The 14,304-nt window shown below is 41.3% G+C and overlaps 1 protein-coding gene across 1 annotated transcript; it reads left to right on the top strand.

The window, feature by feature from the left end:
• The first annotated feature begins 7,377 nt into the window (after positions 1–7,377).
• On the top strand, positions 7,378–13,258 carry LOC123189644 (homeobox protein Hox-B3). The gene is made up of 7 exons (XM_044602105.1): positions 7,378–7,727; positions 8,286–8,385; positions 8,492–8,557; positions 10,841–10,955; positions 11,840–11,922; positions 12,017–12,078; positions 12,857–13,258. Exons 1-7 carry the CDS (start codon positions 7,513–7,515, stop codon positions 12,963–12,965), a joined length of 750 nt encoding a protein of 249 aa, XP_044458040.1. The 5' UTR covers positions 7,378–7,512; the 3' UTR covers positions 12,966–13,258.
• The last annotated feature ends 1,046 nt before the right edge of the window (positions 13,259–14,304 follow it).

Genomic DNA, 14,304 nt, shown 5'->3' with positions numbered 1-14,304 from the left:
GGGAGAGGAGAGAGAGGGTGAGGCGCTGAGGTGGCGACGGTCGGTTGGCTGCGGCGGCGGGGAGGGCAACGTGGCGGCCTCTGGTTGGTCGGAGTGAGGTGGAGGCTGGACGTGTCCGGCGGGCACGGACATGTCCGGCGGCGGAGTGGGAAGACACTAGGGTTTTGGACTGCGCGAAAAATCGGGGAGAGCCACATATTTATAGGTAGAGGGAGTTAGGATAGTCCAAGTGAGGTGCGGTTTTCGGCCACGCGATCGTGATCGAACGACCGAGATGATGGAGGAGGTTTAGATGGGTTTGGGGCCACTTTGGAGGGGTGTTGGGCTGCAACACACACGAGGCCTTCTCGGTCCCTCGGTTAACCATTGGAGTATCAAACAAAGTCCAAATGGTACGAAACTTGACAGGCGGTCTACCGGTAGTAAACCAAGGCCGCTTGGCAAGTCTCGGTCCAATCCGGAAATGTTTAACCCCCACACATGAAAAGAAGGTAGAAATGACCACCGGAGGAGATAGGAGCGCCGGAATGCAAAACGGACAACGGGGAAAATGCTCGGATGCATGAGACAAACACGTATGCAAATGAAATGCACATGATGACATGATATGCAATGCATGACACGCAAGCAATGACAAGGCAACAACAGCGAAGAACTAGAGGACACCTGGCACATCGGTCTCGGGGCGTTACATATATTGCCATGCAACTTTTCACCATTCCGTTCATTATGACACACTCCATCAATGTCATATTGCTTAGCATGATCATGTAGTTGACATAGTATTTGTGGCAAAGCCACCATTCATAATTCTTTCATACATGTCACTCATGCATCATTGCACATCCCGGTACACCGCCGGAGGCATCCATATAGTCATACTTTGTTCTAGTATCCAGTTGTATCATTGAGTTGTAAATAAATAGAAGTGTGATGATCATCATTCAATAGAGCATTGTCCCCCCCCCCCCAAAGAAAAAATAGGAAAGTCCAAAAAAAGGCCAAAAAAAGAAAGGCCAAATAAAAAGAATATAAAAGGGACAATGCTACTATCCTTTTTCCACACTTGTGCTTCAAAGTAGCACCATGATCTTTATAATAGAGAGTCTCTTGTTCTATCACTTTCATATACTAGTGGGAATCTTTCATTATAGAACTTGGCTTGTATATTCCAATGATGGGCTTCCTCAAAATGCCCTAGGTCTTCGTGAGCAAGCGAGTTGGATGCACACCCACTAGTTTCTTTTGTTGAGCTTTCATACATTCATAGCTCTAGTGCATCCGTTGCATGGCAATCCCTACTCACTCACATTGATATCTATTGATGGGCATCTCCATAGCCCGTTGATACGCCTAGTTGATGTGAGACTATCTTCTCCCTTTTTGTCTTCTCCACAACCACCATTCTATTCCACCTATAGTGCTATATCCATGGCTCACGCTCATGTATTGCGTGAAGATTGAAAAAGTTTGAGAACATCAAAAGTATGAAACAAGTGCTTGGCTTGTCATCGGGGTTGTGCATGATTTAAATATTTTGTGTGGTGAAGATGGAGCATAGCCAGACTATATGATTTTGTAGGGATAGCTTTCTTTGGCCATGTTATTTTTAGAAGACATGATTGCTTAGTTAGTATGCTTGAAGTATTATTGTTTCTATGTCAATATTAAACTTTTGTCTTGAATCTTATGGATCTGAATATTCATATCACAATTAAGAATAGTTACATTGAAATTATGCCAACTAGCATTCCACATCAAAAATTATCGTTTTTATCATTTACCTACCTGAGGACAAGCAAGAATTAAGCTTGGGGATGCTTGATACGTCTCCAACGTATCTATAATTTTTGATTGCTCCATGCTATATTATATACTGTTTTGGGCAATATTGGGCTTTATTTTCCACTTTTATATTATTTTTGGGACTAACCTATTAACCGAAGGCCCAGCCCAGATTTGCTGTTTTATGCCCATTTCAGTGTTTTGAAGAAAAGGAATATCAGACGGAGTCGAAACGGAACAAAATCAACTAGAGAAGTTATTTTTGGAACGAAAGCCACCCGATGGACTTGGACCCCATGTCAAGGAAGGAGCGAGGTGCTCACGAGGGTGGGGGGCGCCCCCCCCCCCTATCTCGTGGGGCCCTCGTGGCTCCCCTGACGTACCTCCTGCACCCATATATATCCACGTACCCTAAAACTTCCAGAACGAAGGTTAGATCGGGTGTTCCGCCGCCAGAAGCCTCCGTAGCCACCAAAAACCAATCTAGACCCGTTCCAGCACCCTGCCGGAGGGGGGAATCCTTCTCCGATGGCCATCTTCATCATCCCGGTGCTCTCCATGACGAGGAGGGAGTAGTTCTCCCTCGGGGCCGAGGGTATGTACCAGTAGCTATGTGTTTGATCTCTCTCTCTCTCTCTCTCTCTCTCTCTCGTGTTCTTGAGGTGATACGATCTTGATGTATCGCGAGCTTTGCTATTATATTTGGATCCTATGATGTTTCTTCCCCCCTCTTCTCTCTTGTAATGAATCGAGTTTCCCCTTTGAAGTAATCTTATCGGATTGAGTCTTTAAAGACTTGAGAACACTTGATGTATGTCTTGCCGTGGATATCTGTGGTGACAATGGGATACCACGTGCCACTTGATGTATGTTAAGGTGACCAACTTGCGGGTTTCGTGACATTGAGAACCTATGCATAGGGGTTGGCACACGTTTTCGTCGTGATTCTCCGGTAGAACTTTGGGGCACTCTTTGAGGTCCTTTGTGTTGGTTGAATAGATGAATTGAGATTGTGTGATGCATATCGTATAATCATACCCACGGATACTTGAGGTGACATTGGAGTATCTAGGTGACATTAGGGTTTTGATTGATTTGTGTCTTAAGGTGTTATTCTAGTATGAACTCTAGGGCTGTTTGTGACACTTATAGGAATAGTCCACCGGATTGATTGGAAAGAATAACTTTGAGGTGGTTTCGTACCCTACCATAATCTCTTCATTTGTTCTCTGCTATTAGTGACTTTGGAGTGACTCTTTGTTGCATGTTGAGGGATAGTTTTATGATCCAATTATGTTAGTATTGTTGAGGGAACTTACACTAGCGAAAGTATGAACCCTAGGCCTTGTTTCCTATCATTGCAATACCGTTTACACTCACTTTTATCACTTGCTACCTTGCTGTTTTTATTATTTCAGATTACAAAAACTATTATCTACCATCCATATACCACTTGTTTCACCATCTCTTCGCCGAACTAGTGCACCTATACAATTTACCATTGTATTGGGTGTGTTGGGGACACAAGAGACTCTTTGTTATTTGGTTGCAGGGTTGCTTGAGAGAGACCATCTTCATCCTACGCCTCCTACGGATTGATAAACCTTAGGTCATCCACTTGAGGGAAATTTGCTACTGTTCTACAAACCTCTGCACTTCGAGGCCCAACAACGTCTACAAGAAGAAGGTTGTGTAGTAGACATCAAACAGCAGTACCCACATCAAGCACTTGTTTAATGTTCAGACTTGGATTTAACATGAAAGAACTATCAAGTAAATTCAACAGCTGTTCATGACAGTTGACCCGATCTATCAACCTAAACTGTCATGACAATAGGATCAGTTATAACTAGATGACACCCTAAGTCCTAAGCATGTGTGCACTAGAAGAGTAGGTGGCAGATATCCTCATCACCATAATGGCTAATAGGACAAGCTTTGTCTGAACTGATGTGTCAATTAGTTAGTATCGATTTCCCGGGGATAATCACATTTAAAATCACTAGCAAAATCTGCACTTGATGTGGAACCTTTAGATTCCATAATATACTCCAAACCGCCAATAGAACCACTTGGCCGAGATATCATATTTTATAAGAGTGCACCCAGTTTACATGGTATGCAGTTCGAACCAAAGAAGATCACGTTATGTTCGTGTGCCAGGCAATGAAATCAGTGAATTCCTGATAATTCAACATCATTTGCGAGATCCTTAGAACATCCATTATATTGAAGATATTTGTAATACCAATAAGATCATTGACTGGAGATAAGATTGTTTGGCCATGGGGTGTAATAACCTATCTATCTGGACTTGTTGGAATCCAAAGATAATTCCATATATTGACTGCCTTGCTCGAACCAATCCTCCATACATATCCTATTTTAAATGTGTCAAGTCCTTTTAAGATGTTTTGCCATGTAAATGACGCCCCCTTCTTCTTTGGTGTTGCTTGCAACAAACTCCCATTTGGAAAATATTTCACTTCCAGTACCTTTGCACACGAAGACTCTGGGTCTATAATTAACCTCTACCATTGCGCAACGAAATTTCCAACTTAAAAGAATAGAGATCCATGAAAACTATGTCTCCTTTACTCATTGGGAAACATAGCTTCCACCAAGCAAATCAATGCATCTTTTTATTTTCATCATCACCACCCCACCAAATTTGAGCAATAATATTTGTATTATCTCTGCAGACATCCTTAGGCAAGCCGAAAGACATGGCAAATACTAGTATGGCTTGGGATACTTCCTACAAAAGTATCTCTTTGCCGCCTATAGATAATCGCTTTTTCATCCAACCAATCAAACACATTTTAATGCTATTAGGAAAGTGCTTGAAACAATCACTTCTATCAGGCCCCCACCATAGCTGGAGGTCCTATGTATTTATCTGATAATGATTCAGTATCGACATGAAGAACTTGGCAATCTCCGCTCTAGAATTGACATTAGTATTTAGACTAAGAAAACATACTTGACTTTGCCAAACTAACCATTTGTCCTGAACTTTAACAATAGGTGTCCAGTGCTGTAAGGTAGTCACATTTAACACATCGGGTCTCAGGAGAATTAGAGAATCGCCAGCAAATAAAGGCGTGATACAGATGGTGCATTTCTACACACTCTAGTCCCATCCATGGCACCAACTTCCTCATGCTACAACATACTAGAAAGACCTTCTACACGAAGAGGTAAAAGATAAGGGAGAGGGGACCCCCTGCCTAATACCTCTCGGAGGGGTTGAAAATACCCATCTCTTGAGAATCAAATACCACCTTATACCTCGATGAGCTAACACATGCCATCATCATTTTGATCCATTGTTCATGGAACCAAAATTTTTGCACCATGCTCCTCAAGAAAAGTCATTGTACATGGCCATAAACCTTGTGCATATCCAACTTCACTACACATAATCTTGCTTGTCCTGATCTTTTGTTTTTAATCTTATGGACACACTCATAAGCATTAAGGATGTTACCGGTGATAAGTCTGATGGGTACAAAGGCACTCTGGGTAGGAGAGAAAATGTCTGGCAGACTATTTTTCAATCTTGATGGTAACATCTTTGAGATAAATTTATAAAGCACATTGCATATGCTAAATAGGCCTATATTGTGTTTCCAGCTCAAGAGATTCAATCTTAGGTATAAGAACAATATAGGTATCATTCCATTCAGCCGGTATTTGCCTTGAGTTAATAGCAAGCAACACCACTTGAGTAATTACATCTCCCAAAATATGCCAAAACTTCTTAAAGAAAGTTGCATGAAGCCCATTTCAGACCTGGTGCCTTGAAACCATCAATGCTAAAAACTGCATTAAAACATCATCTCGAGTGAATGTTGCCATCAACACATCATTCATTTGATCCGATACCTCGGTTTGCACTTTCTAAATAATATATGGGTTCACTTGCCGCACCTTTGATGTAAAAAGATTAATGAAATAATTTTGGATGTGCGATCTTAATGCTGCCATAGCTTCCAAAACGTCATCATTGCCATCCTTTATTATTTTTTATTAATTCTTCCTTCTCCTAGACGATGCAAAAACTTGAAAAAGATGTAGTGTTGTGGTCACCATTTTTCAATCAATAACAAGTTGCTCTTGATCTTTGCAAGTAGTGGATTTCTTCTAACTCCAAAAGATACTCAACAAGTTTTGCCAATTCTTTTTTCTTATGTTCATTTTCATCATTCATGGACCTGTCATATATGGAGTTACTCTTAGGAGGTGTTTGGAACGCCAGAAGGAATGTAAATGTAAACGTAATTAGATAGCATTGTTAATGTAAACGGAATGGATAAAAAATGGAACCTGTTTGGTTAATTGGGATGTAACGTAATCGATTACACAGATCTCAGTTTTCGTCTATTAACTGAAAGGATGTCAATGCTCTCATGTCTCACCCCCTTCTCTATGGCGGAGGCAGTGCGGAGGTGTCGTTCAAACGATGGCATGGTGGAGCCGGCCGAGCCGACTCGTCATCGTTGTTGTGACTGTAGGTTGGCTCAGCTGACTTGGAGAGACATGCGACGTGGTCTACTACAACTGGAGATGTTGTCCACATGTGAAGCAGCAAAGAGGTGTCATTTGTACGACGTCTAGAGCTGCTGCGCTGGCATGGTGACCGCTGCGATGGCATTGAACCAGCCTGCGAGTGCTCGTCGCCATCATTTGTCTGCAGGCCATGGTCGTTCCCTTTCTCGGCCTCATTGATGCGCCACCATGCCCCAGCAGCTCCGCTTCATCGATTTCGCCAGGCTGAGAAAGGAGGAGATCAGGGCGGCAGAGCTTTTGCTGGAGTTTGTTACTGACTCACGGAGAAGAAATCACCCGAAGAGATAACTGATAACGCGTGAGGCCATTTTTCATTACGCCCGATTTTGAGTGGAATCAATTTTCTTCTAGGGTGGGATCTGTTGCCGTGTAAATGGATTACAGCTCAACCAAAACAAACATAATCTGGAGCTATCTATTACCGGCGCAAACATGTTACATTTTACTGACTAATCAAACACATCCCTAGGATAGTTCTGAAACCACACAAATCTATATATCTAGTATATACCAAAATAAAAGGACTTAAAAAGAACCAACTAATCTCAACCATCAAACTATGTCAATTCAATCCCTAAAAAAAATCTAACGACCTAAACTGCTCAAATGATGAACACTCAACATATTTAGTACTACCAAATATTAACATCAGCGTAAACAACGGAGCATCATAATTAATATATCATTAATATTCATCCTAATATCAGTATGCAATTAATATCCTATCTAATATCAGTATGCAATTAATACCATGCCTAGTATCAGTATGCATTTTATCCGGTACTCCCTCTGTAAACTAATATAAGAGTGTTTAGATCACTAAAGTAGTGATCTAAACACTCTTATATTAATTTACGGAGGGAGTACATGTTACTAGCAAGCACTGGTTTTACGCCCCAAAAGTCGCCGGTTTTCCGCAAAGAAGGGCAGTTTTGAAAAGAAAACGCTGCCTACGGTCGCACAGTGCGAACGGCTCCAACATATAACCCCCAAATGGATCGAGAAGATCCCCAAAATAAAAGGGAAAAAACTTCTTTATTCCCCACATCCACTCGTAGCGGGAAGAGGAGAGACAGGAGCTCCCCCAACACTCGCTCAGAAGCAGCAGCTCCAGCTTCCCCCAGGGAGCCAAAATATTCGCGCCAATTGGGAGGCATGGGCGCCAACGGGCACCCGCCGCCCGCCAGCGCCGCCGCCCAGAACGGGTCCCACTCTAGCGGCGGCGGCGGCGGCGGAGGAGGAGGTGGGGGCGGGGGAGGGGGAGCAAACCCTAGCTCCGGCGGCACGGCGGCGGCGCTCCGGCACGACCCGGGCCTGTCCCGGGAGTGGACGCCGGAGGAGCAGGCCATCCTCGACGAGCTGCTCGTCAAGTGAGTTGCTGGGCTACGCGGGTTTTGGGATTTCGTCAATTTGGACGAGGTGGAGGGTTTGAGTTCTTACTTCGGACGTCTGTGGCTATAATTCGTCGATAACTTTGAGAATTAAGTAGGTTCGTTAGCATGTAGTGGAGATTACAAGTTGCTACCGCCTCCTTCTGGGTTCAGATTAATCAATCTTGCCCCCTCAGGTTGACATGTGAATATGCTTCTTCTTCAAATGTTAGTGCTATTTGGACATGTGAATAATGTTCTCAGAATATATATTATCCACCCTTTCTTCTCTGTCCATATAGATATGCTTTATTCTGCAACACGGTATATTATGCCAATTATTCGGTACCCATATAATGCGGTAAAGCACCTATGCACAAGGCACCTAGTCGCCTTGTTGTCATCAAAATGACAGCAGAATCAAGATTGCAGTTGGGCTCAAAAAGTAGTACTCACTGTTTTAACAACAATTTGAGGGCTCTATGAATTCGCTAACTTTGTGCACCATAGTTTTTGCGCCTCACAGCTCCATTGATGTTCCTTGATATTTGCTCTCAGGTATGCATCTGATGCGCCTGTTATTCGGTATGCAAAAATAGCCATAAAGTTGCCAGAGAAAACAGTTCGAGATGTGGCTTTGCGGTGTAGATGGATGAGTGTGAGTAATATAGACTTGGAATGCACCTTTTGCATTTCTGTTATCATGGTACCCAGTCTCTTACTGGGTTTCAGCAATGATCTGATGCTATGCATTCAACCTGCAGAAAAAGGAGAGTGGTAAAAGAAAGAAAGAGGACCACAGCTCATCAAAGAAAAGCAAGGACAAAAAGGTTTGCCAATTTCCCTTTTTCCTCAATTATGACTGTTATAATGCAACTAAAGAAATCAATGCTGTAACAAGTTGGGAAATGCCAGCATTTGGTTGCACATAGTTTGGCAAGTTTGAGTGGTTCCTCCAGATCGACTAACTTTTTGTAGGTTTGTTTCCCAAAGGAAGAAATCAAGAAATCTGCTCTAAAACTCGAGCATATTATTCTACTAGTATTTCTTTGATATTCGATTATGCGTTGGAATTTTTCTGCTAAAACTTTCATCAATGACTATGCACTGCAGATGCATATGTGAACTTCATGTGGTTACATTGAAATATCCATTTTATAAACGCAAGGATGTATGCTCCTTTCACGTATTAACAGAGTATGAGGCAGAACATTTTTCTGAACTTGAATGAAACTTAGTGTCCAGTATTTAGCTTGTTAGACCATCTCCAATGTTGCGTTGGTTCGAAGTAGAAAGGGTTACAATTGGAATCATTGAGATTTTTCCGTCCAGTGCATAACATCAATGTTTGGGAGTTACCTTCAGAACTAAAGAAAACGGTAACAAAACGGAATCTAGGCATGTTTTCTTCCCCCTCTGGTTCCTTCTCTCCTCATCCAAACTTAACGGGACACCATCCAAATCCACCGCAAGCGATGGCAAATCGCTCTGCTAGCCCAAAAATGAAATCTCGATGCTAGCCACCGGTGGCCATACATACTATTCCTTCCTTCAATTAAGGTTCATAATGTTTTAATTCGTAAACCTATCTTCCGCTGTCACCAACAATGGCAAGAGAATAGCAGCGGCAGCAATGTTGATGGGAAAGGCAAGCGAATAGCAGCATACAGGATAGCAGCAGCGCTGACAGGTGACAGGGAGTACTAGTATTGTTTTGTAAAGAAACTCGACCAACCAACACTAGCCATTGGTGCATTTTTTAAGAAGAAAGGTGAACACCAACCCAGCGGAGGCTGAGCCTTGAGCACGGGTCGGCGGGCTGTGAGCATTTCAGCCTGCTCTAGCTAGCCAACTGGTCGACGCAAGTTCTCACTAGTATTTTTCATTATTTATTGTCTTGGGATCTAACCAACAAGTTGGTTCGACTTCAAGCTTTCCTGCTTCGAAATGCCTGCTCCATTGTATGAAACTATGAAACCAACTCATTACTCGCTTCAAATCGCTTTCCTGCAACACTGGAGATGGTCTTAGACCACAAACTCATGCTTGAAGATACATCATATTTTTATGGAACTTGTTTTGTTTTGTACAAATATAGGCTGGCCTTTGCTCTATTGATTTTCAACCCAAACATCCCATAATATGTTTTTTGACTTCCTTTAAGGGCAGTAGCTCATCAAAATAAGTTCTAAATATTGTTTTACACTCCCTCTGTCCATGTATATAAGCCCCCCTTGAATGTGACCCTAATTTTGACTATGAATTCGAGCCTAACTTTTATAGCCTATAACTCATATTTTGTTAGTCAAACTTAGGCTCAAAATTCGAGGGGGACTTATATATTTGGACGGGGGGAGTAGTACTAATCTTTCTGCTCCATTATTTCATGGCGGTGTGGCTGCCCACCCAAGTCTGTCAGGGGGACTGCATCAGAGCAGTAGCCATTCCTAGGTCCTGCTGAGGACTGCGGCATTGTTGGCACCATAGTTACACAAGTGGATGAATTAGATTCATACTTTCTTTTCTTAATATTATTTACTGTTGGGGTCTCCCCTACAGTTTTCAGTTAAAAAAGATTCATACTTTCATGTTAGGAACTTAGACATAAGGTATGCTGGTCAGTTAAGTGCATTTTTATGTTTGGATAGATGGATTGTATCTTTGGTATACATTAGATCTTGTTTTGTGGCCAGCTATATAAGTACAACACAGTTATCCTGTCACAAAGCAAGCAATAAGCAAAAGCTTTTCCACTTTGGCAAAAAGCCACAAAAGCTCCTAAATAGGGGCTTTTTGCTTCGGCTTTTGGCTTATGAATCAATATTGTTATATGATGGTATAAGCCAAAAGCTGAAGCAAAAAGCACCTATTTAGGAGTTTTTTTGGCTATTTTGCCAAAGTGGAAAAGCTGCAAAAGCAGAAGCAGAAGCGCAAACAAACAGGGCCTTAGTCTTTTCATTCTCCACTGCCCTTCTGCTGGTGCCCCATTCACCTCAACCAGGTCGCAAGGCCCTTACCCAAGCGCACACATGGCAGCTGTACACGATTATGTAGCTAATGCGCCTCATTTAGATTTGAATAAACTTGTAACTGACAGCCGCTCACTGCTGCAGGAGAAGGTTGCAGATTCTTCATCGAAACCACCTGTTCATATAGCTGGAAGGCCGAGTGTTCCGCCATACTCCCTTCCAGCACTTCCCATTGATGATGACGAAATTTCATCCAAAGGTAACTCATATTGATGTTCGCTGAATTATTTCAGTTGACTATCTAGTTTGGTCCTTGTTTTTATTTGCTGCAATGTAGGACTGTATGTGTTGCATGAAGTGAAAGAAATAACCTGCTTATATGATGCAGGACTGGTTCTGCTGATATGCAATAAATGTTTTCATATCGTTGATTCCAACATCATATTAGCGATCAACTGACATGTTTATATTCTTAAGAAAATCATTATGATACACGCATCTTGGTTATACTATACAATTAACACCACTTTGATTCAGTTTTGGAACCAGCTCAGTTCAATAGAAATGCAGTTCCCTATGCCTTTGGTATCTAATATCCTGTGTCGGAGAATTTGATCAGTTGTTATAATCTTGGTCACATATTTCTCATATCTTAGATACAGATCCATCCATTGAACAAAAATGTGATCCTTCATATGCCGGTGAGAATTGTGCGGTTATCGCTCTCAAATGATTCTTGTATGGCTTGGATGCCTGGAATTAGAATTATTTGGTGAAGTACTGGAGTTGTGTTTCTAGATTCAGTTCCACTGCAGCTTGCTTTGTTTATTTCTTCTTGATAGTGGGTGTCAGGGCAATAACCTGGTTAAGGACACTAGCAAACACAACTTTTTGTGCATGTGAACTAGGTGACATGTAGTCTATAGTCACATGGGTCTTGGCATCTCTGTGCATTTCGAAATGTTAAGTCAAAAACTATTTTGAGAATAGTCATACATGCTTATTGCTCGCATTATCCTTCTGAATAATGTTTTTTTATGTTCAAGAGTGATTTATCTCCCAGTTTTTAAATATCATGACTATTGTCATTGATGGCCTAGACTCCAAGTTGCTCATTTCCTCATTTTTATTTCCTTTCTGTAGCAATTGGAGGTCCAACAGGAGAACTCCTTGAAACTAACGCCCAGGTTTTAAGTCAAATTTCAACAAACCTTGGCACCATGCAGGTATCATTTTAAAACTTCAAGACTATTTTGGTGATGATTTATGCACACTTGCAAATGAAGACTGTTTTTCTTACTTGAATTCTTTCATCTCCAGATACAGGATAACATCTCTCTGCTGTGCCAAACTCGAGATAACATACTCAGGGTGTTGAAAGAGTATGATTTCCTTTCCTTGCCTTATACTGTATTTTATATTCTTAAATTTTCGAAATGATGATGACATCAGTTTAAGGCTTTTGTTATTAAGTATTGATCCGGTAACATACTCAAAGTGTTAAAAGAGTATGCTTTCATTCCCTTGTTTTTTTTCCCGTATATTCTTAAATTTTGAAAATGATGAATCCATGACATCAGTTCAAGCCTTTTTTTGTTATTTATTACTGTATTGATCAGTATCCTTTTTAGACACTTTTATCAGTAGGCAGAGAGTAATTTCTATTACACAAGGAAAGGATAAATTTTGTCTTTAGGACTATCATTTCTTCCGACATTAGCACATCATATATGTGTGTTCACAGTAGATGAATGTCTTGTGTGGATTCATCTGCTAGCCAATTTTACTTTTTTTGGCAAAACATCTGCTAGTCAGTGTTACTACTATTGCTACAAGAAACTTATAGGCCTATAAGGTCAGTTTCTTGCGGCATGAGAAATTCAAGAAAACCAATATCCGTCCGCTTAATCAAATCCAGTTTAGGAGCTCGTCTTTTTTTTCATTGTAAAAAGTGACCGGATGCTCGTACCCGTCAAGATGCCAATGCTTCATCATATCTAATCGACCTTTAATTTGCGTAAAGTTTTTTGTCTCCAAATTGTTAAGGATTCTAAGATTCAAATCATCATTCCTTTTTCCTTTCAAGAAAAAGCATGATGGCTGAGTTTCATTCATAGAGGAATCGAGCTGAGTTATAATTTGCACGCGACATGCTTGCAGGATGAATGATGCCCCAGAGATCATGAAGCAGATGCCACCACTACCCGTGAAGATAAACGAGGAGCTTGTCAACTCCATACTCCCCAGGCCAACTGTACCTATGCAGTAGTGATAGTGAATGGAATGTGTTTTCCATAGTCTGAAGAGCCCCTTAGATAGGCAGCAAAAATAATACTCCTAAGAAAAATGCCAGCCTTGGCCCTAGTTTGTTCGTTTTAGATCCTTCCTCATATCATATGTATCTGCAGATGTTGATCTTCCAACTGTTACTCAAATTAGGGGGTTGGAACATGTACAGGGCTTACCAGGGGTTGCTTTTACTGCAGTTGTGAGTTTAACTCTGGCATTCTTTGTAGTGTAATAGCCTAATGTGAATGTGATGGAATATGTGAGTTGGCCTTAGTTTGAGTTGTTCTGTGCAGTCTTTCCTTAAATTTAAGTGGTATACTTGCCTTCGTTACATCGCAGTAGGAAGTTGAGCTCTCTTTTGGTTGATGTCTAATTTGCTACGCCTTGGTTGTGGTACCTGAGAGGAATGAAATATGTACCGAGTGATTAAAAAACCATATTGGTCCTCGCAAAGAAATTGCTAGAGCTTTATATGCTTTCTTGGCCAGTTACTTGCTCAAAGGAATGTTAGAAAGGGCACAATTTAGCGAAAAATGATTAAAAGACCATATCTGTTCTTCTGAACTCAAGCTCAAGTGGACAATCAATTCGGCTCTGGGGAGCATTTGCTTCCGCTCGCAATTTTTTTTTTGTAAATGTAAAATAAAGCGAAAAATTAAATATGTACATATTCTCGTCTAAATGTTATCTGTAAACATTTAGGTGGAATGCCAAAGCATTTCTATGTGTGCAAAAAATGCAAATTGGCTGACAAATATTTGGCCTTTCTTGACTACTTAACTTTGTTTTTTCGTATAAAAATTATCATGCACGCTTTGACACTAACGTGAACGTGCAAAAAAAAAAACAGTTTTTCAATTTGTTTGTTATATCTTTTGAATTTATTGTTCACCGCCGAAGCAAGTGCTCCCTAGAGCCAAAACTGCCATGCTTGAACTCAAGGCTAAATTTAGTCAACTACGTAATCTTTCACTAATTCTTTCTTTTTTTGCTCTAAAGGTAAAGTAAAATAACATTTCAACCGCCAACATTGCTTGCTGGACAAATTGACGGACGTGCAGAGGAGGTCATGCATCGTAAACCCCAGGACTCGGTCGGAGACTTGCGAAGGTTCCTATCAAGCAATATCACATCGCTCCTAGCGATTGAGCAATACCCATCAACATACCTGACTATGGGGTAAGCATGTGATTTGCCTTTCTGGAACTAGACCAAAGAGCCGACATGAAATCTCATATAGGCCACGGTGGGAACCTCCAGACATGCCCCATGCCAAACTTGAACATTGATGGAGCTTTTTTATGAAGAAAGACGATGAT

This window comes from Triticum aestivum, chromosome 2A (assembly GCF_018294505.1).
Source record: "Triticum aestivum cultivar Chinese Spring chromosome 2A, IWGSC CS RefSeq v2.1, whole genome shotgun sequence".
NCBI classification, from domain to species: domain Eukaryota; kingdom Viridiplantae; phylum Streptophyta; class Magnoliopsida; order Poales; family Poaceae; genus Triticum; species Triticum aestivum.
The sequence above is the reverse complement of the archived record's forward strand: the minus strand, read 5'-3'. Positions and strand labels throughout refer to the sequence as shown.

Coding starts and splice junctions, on each gene's coding strand:
- LOC123189644 (XM_044602105.1), top strand. CDS start 7,513: ATGGGCGCCAACGGGCACCCGCCGCCCGCCAGCGCCGCCGCCCAGAAC. Junction 8,558..10,840: donor AGAAAAGCAAGGACAAAAAG/GTTTGCCAATTT, acceptor TCACTGCTGCAG/GAGAAGGTTGCAGATTCTTC. Junction 11,923..12,016: donor CAAACCTTGGCACCATGCAG/GTATCATTTTAA, acceptor TTTCATCTCCAG/ATACAGGATAACATCTCTCT.